Below are 9,795 nucleotides of genomic sequence, written 5' to 3'. Positions count from 1 at the left end.
ATCAGCGAGCGAGTCCACAGCTCGTCGGCGCGCAAGCTGTTGCGAGAGCGGCAGTTGCAAATAGACGCTGTGTGCGGTGCCTTGCCGATCGGAGTGAACTGTGACCATATCCTATGAGGCCAACTGTGAGGTAAGTAGAAGCTAACATCGCCTCATTTGAAGTGTTCTTCTTTGTTGGCCTTTACAGTCATCTTGCTATCCTATCGAAGTTTCGTCGGCCATTCTGAATCGTTGATGACCGCGTGTTGATCACATGGGCAATCTCAGACCACTGGCTTGAGGAGCAGATTTGAAAATTCAAAACTTGAGGTCCCATTTCGCGAAGTTTTTCTAAATTATTCCTGCTTATTCTATTCGCCATTGGCAACTGCGCATTCGAAACAGCAGCCGGCTGTGGGCATTGCTTGCAGACTGTCAGACTGGACCAGTGGTAAAGAGGCGTAAGGTTCCAGGGGTATGCTAGCAAAACCCGGTTTTCTAATCTGTTGAGGCCGCAGAGCTGTATATCTGAGCGGTATACCATTGGTCTGTAGCTCAAGGAGTTCACCGAAGTTTCTAGTTCACAGCGTAACATTGAGGTCTAACCAGCAAATGCTATTTGTGCCTTTTATTGCGATGCTGCTTCTTTGTAATTTCGCTGACCTTTATGCCCACCGTACTTTTAGTGTTCGCAGTATTTTGTAAATAAATAAATTAACCGTAGGGAGCGGCAACTCGTAACTTATTGTGAGGTGGTTCCACCCAGCGGCTCTGTGTTCAAACTTGATCACGAGCGTCACTTTTTTTGCCGTGGCAGGGAGCCACACGGGCACGGTCAGTGGCTTTGATCAGTCAAGACCACGGTGGAAGAATATTGTTCTTCCACCGTGAATATTCTTCCACCGTGGTCAAGACGGAACCAGCGGAATTCTGTGCACGATTTCAAAGGAATCAGGGCGTGCTTAGTTCGAAAAGATTTGCAATAAATGATTTGTCACGTAGAGGACGTCAGTATTTATATTCAGGGGAAAAAACGGTACTAGTGGCCGCGGAAAATGCAAGGAAGCACAGACTAGCGAGGCGACGGCTATCATCGCATCGGAACAAGTAGCGGGAGAGATTTATATCAGAAGGAATGAATCATAGCTTTGTTTCATAACATTTAGCAATCGCATAACAGCGTACCGACTCATAAAACACCCTAGTCTTCTCCAAATTATCCCAAGAGACCGATCTCAGCACCCCAAATGTCAGTCAATTTTCCAGGGCAAATAACCTTTTACTTGCAAACATTCGTACCTTTTGTGGCGAACTGTCAGTTTCATCATGATTAAACTATGTAACGAGCTTCTCTTCTGTATTAAAACATAGCAGCAAAAGCTTCAGGCAACACATTTTCAATCATTGCATAGTGTTATAGTATTGTATAACACACATTGTTTAATGCATATTTTTGCGTACAGCCCTCCTCCTAAAAAATGCTCCCGTTCTCTCCTTTAACCAGATAATGTGCGTTAGAACCGTGTCTTCAGTATTTGTCTCCTTCAGTTTAACGAACATATTTATTTCTTAGCATACTTGTGCCTCTTCCTTATACATACTGCTTTCCTTGTTGACACTTCGAGTTAGTGAGTTATTTTGTATGTTTTGTTACTGACAAATGATTTTGGTCATTGTACGATTGACTCTATTTTACTTTTACTGTGCATTCGTGATAAGAGTTCCCAATACAGTATTAACTTCTGGACCTCTTTCTGTATAATTTTGATTCATTCTTTGTACAACCATCGCTGATAACAAACTTCAACATGATCGCACGCTGGTGTTCCATCAGTCCCACGCTGTTCTGTTCGCGCCGCCGTGGGTTCGACTCCCAGTCGTGGATATTTATGTTGTTTCTATTTCTGGCTGTTTTTTTTCCCTATGATCCCGAAGTGCACTTAGAGATGGAGATAAAGAGGAAAAGGGAAAGCAGGGATGTTAAACAGAAGGGTGTGGTTGGCTACCCTGCAGAACACCCTGCAACACATGCAAGATAGGATACTTTGCTAGGCTTTGAACCTCCGCATTAGTAATTTCGCACTAAAACCGGTGAAGCTGTCGTCCACAGGTGACTGCGTATCGCAACGAAGACGCAACAAAGGAGTAACATGGACCCGCAACAGGCTTGCTTTAGAGGAGCGGACGATTCAGACGATCCGGACCAGGAGCCTTCCTCGATGGACACCCTGCTGGACTGCCCAGTGTGCTCGGAACTGGTACGGCCACCTATCCACCAGTGCCCAAACGGACACTTGCTGTGCTCCTCGTGCCGCGAAAAAGTCGACGACTGCCCCACCTGCCGGGAGCCCATGGGTGAGTTACCGGCGGCACATGAGGTCTCTGGAAGCCGTCATAGCGGGTTTTATAGCGAAAGCTGTTATAGCGTTGGTTTAGCCATACAGCCCCCATTCTAACGTGGAATCTACAGTTTCAGCCGTAAGACCTTAATCACTTAGAGAATTATTTTCATTTGATTTCATCAGTTGCATTTAACTTAATTCAAGTCAATGCATGGCCGTCACTTGCCACGGTTGGCAGGTAAAAAGTACAGAGAGGGAGAGAGGGCTGCAGAGCAGCACACGTCTAACAGAACACTTATAATTACTGTGCATTCATCCTGTTGTGTGGTCGTATCATTGCGGTTTCATTCTTCATAAGGGTAAACTGCGCGAAAGGGTTATGACAAGAGAAAGGAACACACACCGTTACTAGAGCATTTGCAGTTGGTCTTGCTTGAGTGGGTAGGAAAGAGCCCTATGCACTCAACTGCGTTAGTAAGTGTCGTGTGTGTTCCTTTCTCTTGTCTTAACCCTAACGCGCCGTTTACCCTTAACATTCAGTATGAACCAACTAGACCCAAAAATCTTATTTATTGCTTCATTAAAAAAAACTAAAAAGAACGGTCAATACCTAAACATACACCTGCGTCGCTCTAAAATTCTTTTATCGCAAAACTAAGATACCTCAACAGCTGCCGGCGTTATGCAGTGGTAATCAGATCAGCAAGGTTTTTTGTAGCGACAGCTACACTACGCCAGCCACTTCGTGGGGTCAGCGTGGCTGCGCGCTGAGCCTTGGCACCACCGCTCCGTCAGCTGTGCGCATGCGTGGAGTGACGTCATAGCCCGCAGCCGGTGTGCGCGCCTCGTGGCAGCGCCGACGGCGGAGCAGACGCCGCCCGCCTCGTCAGTTGTGCGCATGCGCGGAGTGATGTCAGAGGACGCAGCTGGTGTGGGCGCCTACATTACGCTAGCATTTCGAGCTTTCAGCTTGGCGGCGCCGTGGCCACCGTGGCAGCCTGCCGGCCAAACCGAGTGTGAGAGGAGTGGAGAGGGGGAGAGAGTGAATCCACGTCCAGGGACGAAGATGAAGAATGAACTTCCAGCGAAACGAAGCGGCGAAAGACTGACTTAGCAGTTCGACTGAGCGAGTTCTACTCGGCCAGCTGTAGCTATCACGTCACTCCGGGTTTAACCAGAGCTAAAACACAGCCATTTTTTTGTGTGTGTGAGCGCGTGTGTGCGTGCGTGTGCGTGTGCAAATAAACCGCTCTCTCTTGGGTCGCAAATGATGATCATCGGCGCTGTGGACAGGCGTGTGAAAGCACGGACCAACCATGCCCTTCTTGCAGGGAATATCCGCAACCTTAAACTGGAGAAACTTGCCGAGAAGATGTCCTTCTGGTGCAAGTACAAGGATTCCGGATGTCCGCTGAAACTGCCTCTCGCAGACCATGCCTGGCACTATGACGTCTGCGAATTCAGGTCGGTGTTGTCGTATTTGTCGCCATCGAACACCCGTACCATTTCAGTGTCGCAGACACTGGTGACGTTGACTGTTTAAAAGAAGAGACTTCGCGGGGACAACAACTCTATCGGACGGCACTACCCCAGGTTGCATTGAAACATTACAACAATGTTAAGTGCGAAATCACTACTTCACTATAAATCCTGAAAAAGCTGATAGTTGTCTGAAGCCTCTCAGATACTTGCAGAAATAAAATAAATATTGCCGCGACTAGGGTTTCGAACCCGCGGCGGCGCGAACAGATCAGCTTCGCTGGCCACTGCACGAGAGCACTATGTTATATCGCCGCAGCTGATCACGCCTCGCGTTCAACTGCTCACGCTGTGCATTGCACGCCGTCGTCTCCCTCAACTTCCATCTTGGCGCAAAGGTCACGAAAGGGAAGGAAACCAGCATAACTGGCTCCCTGGGCCAATGGACTCCTCAATCGCGCTCTGGGGTATACGTGGCTGGCGGTAGTGACGAGAGATGTGCCCTGCTTTCGTTTGCGTTGACGGCGTTCTGGCAGAAACAAGGCACTGCAGCGATAGGCCGCCGGCGTTCAATTTGATTCATTATCTTGGCGCTGACGTGTTGTCGAGTCCGTGGATTTTGAGGCGCGTAACAGACTCTCTGGGTCAGTGGACACCTTAATCGCGTTTTCAGGTACGTGGCGGCATCTACTTGCAAAAACCTGCTTTCGCATAATATTTCGTGCTTAGCAATGCTAAACCGCCAGGAATTTCTTTTTTTTCGGTGAAACGACAGCTCAGTTTTCTTAATGTCCACGTTTTGTAACGTTTTGTAATATTTCTGACAAATGTGCGAATAAATTTTTATCACATTAACATTTAAAAAAGTAAGCGCAGCATACTGGAAAATGTTAAGGCAACCCTGCACGAGCAAACAGTCTTGCTAGTTGTGAAGATGCGCAGCTTAATCAACGCTTTGCAAGGGCCAACAATGAAGCCTACGCCTGAGCAGCTCATTACAACGCAACATGCGGCTCACATATACACCCACCTCCGAATGCACACTATGGAGTCAAGCTTATACTGCCATTGCTGAGGGGTGTCTCATATCCCATGAGCGATAGTGGCGAATGGGTATTAAGCAAATCACTTTAGCTAAACAGTTGGGTTGTGCATGCAATTTACGGCAGATACAATCTAAGAGATTTAGTTGAGTACTGCTAGCTGAAAAACATCTTTTCTATAAGAACAGTGGAAAAAGTTCTGGTACCCAGTTCCTGAAACATATATGTGTAATGTTGTTTCATAGTAATGATTCAAACCTTCTAATAACGTCAAAAAGGCTACATTATACAATATTTATTTCAACTAATGTTTAGGACACAACATAGAACATTATGTGTTAATTATAACGTTATAATAATAACATTTAGAGCATTAAAATAACGTTCACACCGCATATTAAACTAAAAATGTTTTCGATATAACGTATCTTCATTTGTTCATTTTTAACATTAATGTGCTGCTCGAATGCCACATACTCGCGTAACATTAATTATTGCAGCTTGCATACCATATTTAATACATTATTCTAATGTTCGGTGCTGTATGGGAAATCTTTAGAAACCATTGTGCCATTATGCTTTACTAAACAGTTAGCGATGTAGCGACTTGCGGAGTGGCGTCATTGTAGCAATCAACATCGACCGGGTCCGCAGGATCATGGCAGCTCTCGGTGTCCTTAACTGAGGACCCTGCCCTTGAGAAGCAGTATCACCACCCTCCTTAAGCTCAATAATGTTTTCACTCGCTCACTTAACAGTACCTTGCAATGTCTCCATGAGCAATATATCGTACACTGTATGCGTCAGCAATCTTGAGTCCTTTCTAATAGCCCCAGCAGCCCACGTAACCAGCCCAATATTGGAATCGTATTGGCAAAGACCGGTCCCACAAAGGACCAGAGTGAATTCAGCCATTTCCGATATTGGGCCGATTACTTTGTTGCCTGGGGTCATGAGTGATCACTGTACGGGTCAGGTCACACACCTTTTAGAGAAAGCTTAAGCCAATTTTCGCGAGTTAAAAAATTATAAACTGTCGCTCTCTGTTGTAATATTGATCGTTGTCATGCTGCTTTGGAGATGGCACAAGGTTGACCAGCATTTGCCAGTATACTTTTTACGCTTGATGAGTGATGGCAAAGCTAGGCCAACACAGACAGCTTTCTAAAATGGCATAGCCATTTCTGCCAAACAGGGTGGAACTGGCTAACACGGCCAGTGATAGCCATGATTCAAAGATGGCACTGCCATCAATGGCAGAGTTGGAGAATTTTGGCTAACCTGGCCCATGATAGCCATGATGTGATGACGGCATAGACAATACTAGAAAAGTGACGGGCAACCAGGGCCATCATTGAATGCGTTAATGAGTGGTTCAGCCGATATCAGATGCTCACTCGGGACTCTGGGCCTACTTAAGGCCATATGCTTTGCCAACATATTTCTAGTATTGGCCCGCTGTCATGTGCTACCTGGGAGTATGCCGATCTCACTATGGTCACGGCACGTATACACGCAGAACGAAATCTACGAAGGTAGAGGTTCGGGCGAGGTAGTTGTTCATCTTAAGCTTGATCAGAGCGCGAAAAGGGCAGCATGATCGTGAGAACCGGACACGACCAAGGCGGACAAAAAGCCACGATGGCTGCAATCCTGTCTGGCTTATAATTACCACTGCGCTTTGTTTATGGTAAACTTTAGAGAAGCCCCGAGATGTGACAGAAAAATAAGGATGCGGAAAGTGGAAGGGCGTATACGTTAGTGCTCCTGCAGGCTATGCAAACCCTCTATATTGGTTGGCTTTCGCAGGCCGGTTCCGTGTCCGTACCCGGGAAGAGCCTGCGAGTGGCATGGCCCGCACTGCCAAATATTGCAACACCTCGAAAATTCACACGAACGTGTCAGTACATACAGAGGTGAGTACTGAGACAAAAGCTGTGGCCTGTCTTCAACTTACACTAAATTCATAAGGACTCACTTGCTTTGCTTAAACGTTCTGTTGTCAAAGCTATAGTTTCAGTTTGACTCGCATTTTAAAGAAAATGAGCCCAAAATTTTCGGTTGTGTGTTTTCTTCCTTGGAATGCTCCAAAAAAGATTAGTATACATGTATCATCACCCAGAATTTGCCTGCGCCCGGTAAATAATTTATAGATTTTCTCTGTAATGCTTTTTGGTCTCACCAACTAATTAAACTACATGTACAGCCGCCGCGGTGGCTCAGTGGTTACGGCGCTCGGGTGCTTACCCGAAAGACGCGGGTTCGATCCCGGCCGCGGCGGTCGAATTTCGATGGAGGCGAAATTCTAGAGGCCCGTGTACTGTGCGATGTGAGTGTACGTTAAAGAACCCCAGGTGGTCGAAATTTCCGGAGACCTTCACTACGGCGTCCCTCACAGCCTGAGTCGCTTTGTCGCAGCGTCACACGGTGATTGATGGACTGGATTTCGCCAACGTCAGGGGGAAGCTAACGCATACTCTACGACGTGCATGGTGCATGCGTTAGCCTACATGTCAAGCTGCTGGCAGCAGCAGCTTTTTGTGGCTGCTCCATCATTGTACCTTGTAGAAAAGAAAATAAGATTTGAATTGATTTGAATCGCACTAATCGCCTCGGGCGATAGCGGTAAATGCCCCCTTCTCCAGAAGATATGGTGTCGGTGTTGTGAGCGAAAAATCACGAGCATGGCTCTGGCAGATGGTCCCCAGAGAGCATGCTAAGAGGAAGGTGGACCACCTAGGTCTCGTGACCTTTCAGCGCCATCACAACCTGCCCACCATGGCAGGTAGAAGTTAAATTAACGATTGATCGCTCGGGAAGAGCAACCTGGGTCGCACAAGGCCCACAGCTGGGAGCACCCGTCATCACAGGGAAGTGGCGCATCGCTTAACCGCTGCACCACTGCGCCTGGAGAGGTGAGAGAACTGCCAGGGATCAACGAATGCAAAGTAGAGAATGACCTCATGCATATATGGGAATTAACCCATTACGCTATCGCGTCAGACCCTAAAGTCGGAGCTTAATTCTCCCCGCCAATCTTTTCCTTCACCGAACGGTCATCGTCATCATCAACCTAACTACGTCCACAGCAGGGCAAACACCTCTACCATAAATCTCAAACTAACCCTGTCCTTTGCCAGCTTCGACCACCGTATCCCTGCAAACCTCTTAATCTCATCCGCTCACCTAACTTTCTGCCACCCCATACTACGCTTGCCTTCTGTTGGAATCTACTCCGTTACCCTTAAGGACCAGCGGTTATCTTGCCTTCGCATTACATGCCCTGCCCAAGCCCATTTCTTCCTCTTGATTTCGACTAGGACTACTCATCTCAGTTCCCTAACCTCACCCTTCTCTCTTCCTATCACACGTACTACTCCTTATCATTTTCCTTTCGACGGCTTGCTGCCTTACCATCGACTATGGAACCGGACCGAGCGCTGCGCGATTCGTATCTATGACAGACGATCTGTCGAGCGAGGCTGTCGCAACATGTTGGGGCTTGGCGACCGCTCCGATTCCGCTCTCTTGCCACTGGTCTTCGCAGGTGAACACATGTTGTTCAGGGCGCGGTCCGCCGGCTCGTCGCCCTCCGCACACTGGGTGCGCGTCCAACAGTGCTTCGACCACGACTTCATGCTTGTTGTGCGCAAGGCCCCAACCGAAGACGGCGGCCGCCTCTTCTCGGCCGTGGTGCAGCTCATCGGCTCCGCGGCTGAGGCCGAGAATTTCGCCTACCACCTCGAAGGCCCTGACGGAGCCCGGACCGCCTGGGAAGCCACTCCGCTGAGCATCCACGACAACGCCGACGTGGCCATCGAGAACGGCGACTGCCTCCAGTTCAGGTTCAACATCGACCAGCTGCTGGAACAAACGAGGCTCGCCGATATCGAGGCCACCATATCCCACTTGTTGGGCTGCTCGCGACAGTGATGAAACCAAATATTTGCGTCTCACGATCCGCTGGAACTGAACTGTGTCGTGCCAGTATGCCTACCTGTGGGGCTGAAATATGGAGGCCTCTCTTCAGCCGGGAAATCACAATTGTGGAGGTGACGGACGTGAACCAGCGTGTATATATTTGGATGCAGTTACACAACGCGATAGTTCGCAGGGCTTGAATACCGATGGCAATCACATCGTTCAGAGGAAGGTTGCTTCCTTACGACTGGGCCAGTTAGTGAGTGAGTGGGTGTGAGCGTGTGTTAGTGAGCGGGCATGAGTGAGTGGGTGTGAGCTAGTGATTGATTGGGTGGGAGTGAGTGGGCGTGAGTGAATGTGAATGAGTGGGTTTGAGTGAGTAAACGTTTATTGAAGAGGATGGTACGGCTGGAACTGCATTTGTTTTTGATAATCGCTTTCGTCTGAGCGCGCCAGCTATCGCGTTCAATCGTCCTTGTTTTCTGCATGGGAATACGGAATACGAGAGTGTCGATGAACCCTAAAAATTTTCGTGCAAATATTTTGCAGTCTTCCACGCAGCCACTGCTGGTTCGAACACTCTGCACATTAAAGTTTTAGTTGGCCCACAAACACTGGATAATGACGATTATTTCTCAATATCTTTAATGTAACCAACCATCTATTTTCATTTTCAAAATCTTTACACCGTTATTTTATTTCCATCAGAAACGATCGACTTGTGCTCTCGGGACATTAACAGTAGTGTAACAGGTGCCGTACTGCCTCTTATATTTTTGCTTGTCTGAATAAAGAAAAGTTGTTAGTGCTTGCTTTCTGTTCGTTGTCTTCGGCTTTGTTCATTTTGCCATCCTGTAGTGTCAAAATTGAAGCGAGCTAATTGAGCACCACGTGTTTTATCAGAGCTCGAGTATGTCGATAATTGGATTCTGAAAAAAAAAAACGCAGTCAACAATGTCCAACTTTTTTTTTTTGTTTTCACTGCCGGCGTTTTCTTCTCCGAAGGCTTTTTGCTGGGACGGAAACTTTTT

General features: G+C 47.6%; 1 protein-coding gene across 1 annotated transcript; it reads left to right on the top strand.

Annotated features, from left to right (window-relative positions):
- Positions 1 to 9,577, top strand: LOC144111330 (E3 ubiquitin-protein ligase Siah1-like). Its single transcript, XM_077644595.1, has 5 exons — positions 1 to 130; positions 2,090 to 2,334; positions 3,653 to 3,785; positions 6,653 to 6,759; positions 8,391 to 9,577. Exons 2-5 carry the CDS (start codon positions 2,130 to 2,132, stop codon positions 8,774 to 8,776), a joined length of 831 nt encoding a protein of 276 aa, XP_077500721.1. The 5' UTR covers positions 1 to 130; positions 2,090 to 2,129; the 3' UTR covers positions 8,777 to 9,577.
- The last annotated feature ends 218 nt before the right edge of the window (positions 9,578 to 9,795 follow it).

Source organism: Amblyomma americanum, chromosome 11 (assembly GCF_052857255.1).
Source record: "Amblyomma americanum isolate KBUSLIRL-KWMA chromosome 11, ASM5285725v1, whole genome shotgun sequence".
NCBI classification, from domain to species: Eukaryota; Metazoa; Arthropoda; class Arachnida; order Ixodida; family Ixodidae; genus Amblyomma; species Amblyomma americanum.
The sequence above is the reverse complement of the archived record's forward strand: the minus strand, read 5'-3'. Positions and strand labels throughout refer to the sequence as shown.

Coding starts and splice junctions, on each gene's coding strand:
- LOC144111330 (XM_077644595.1), top strand. CDS start 2,130: ATGGACCCGCAACAGGCTTGCTTTAGAGGAGCGGACGATTCAGACGAT. Junction 2,335..3,652: donor CACCTGCCGGGAGCCCATGG/GTGAGTTACCGG, acceptor CCCTTCTTGCAG/GGAATATCCGCAACCTTAAA. Junction 6,760..8,390: donor ACGTGTCAGTACATACAGAG/GTGAGTACTGAG, acceptor TGGTCTTCGCAG/GTGAACACATGTTGTTCAGG.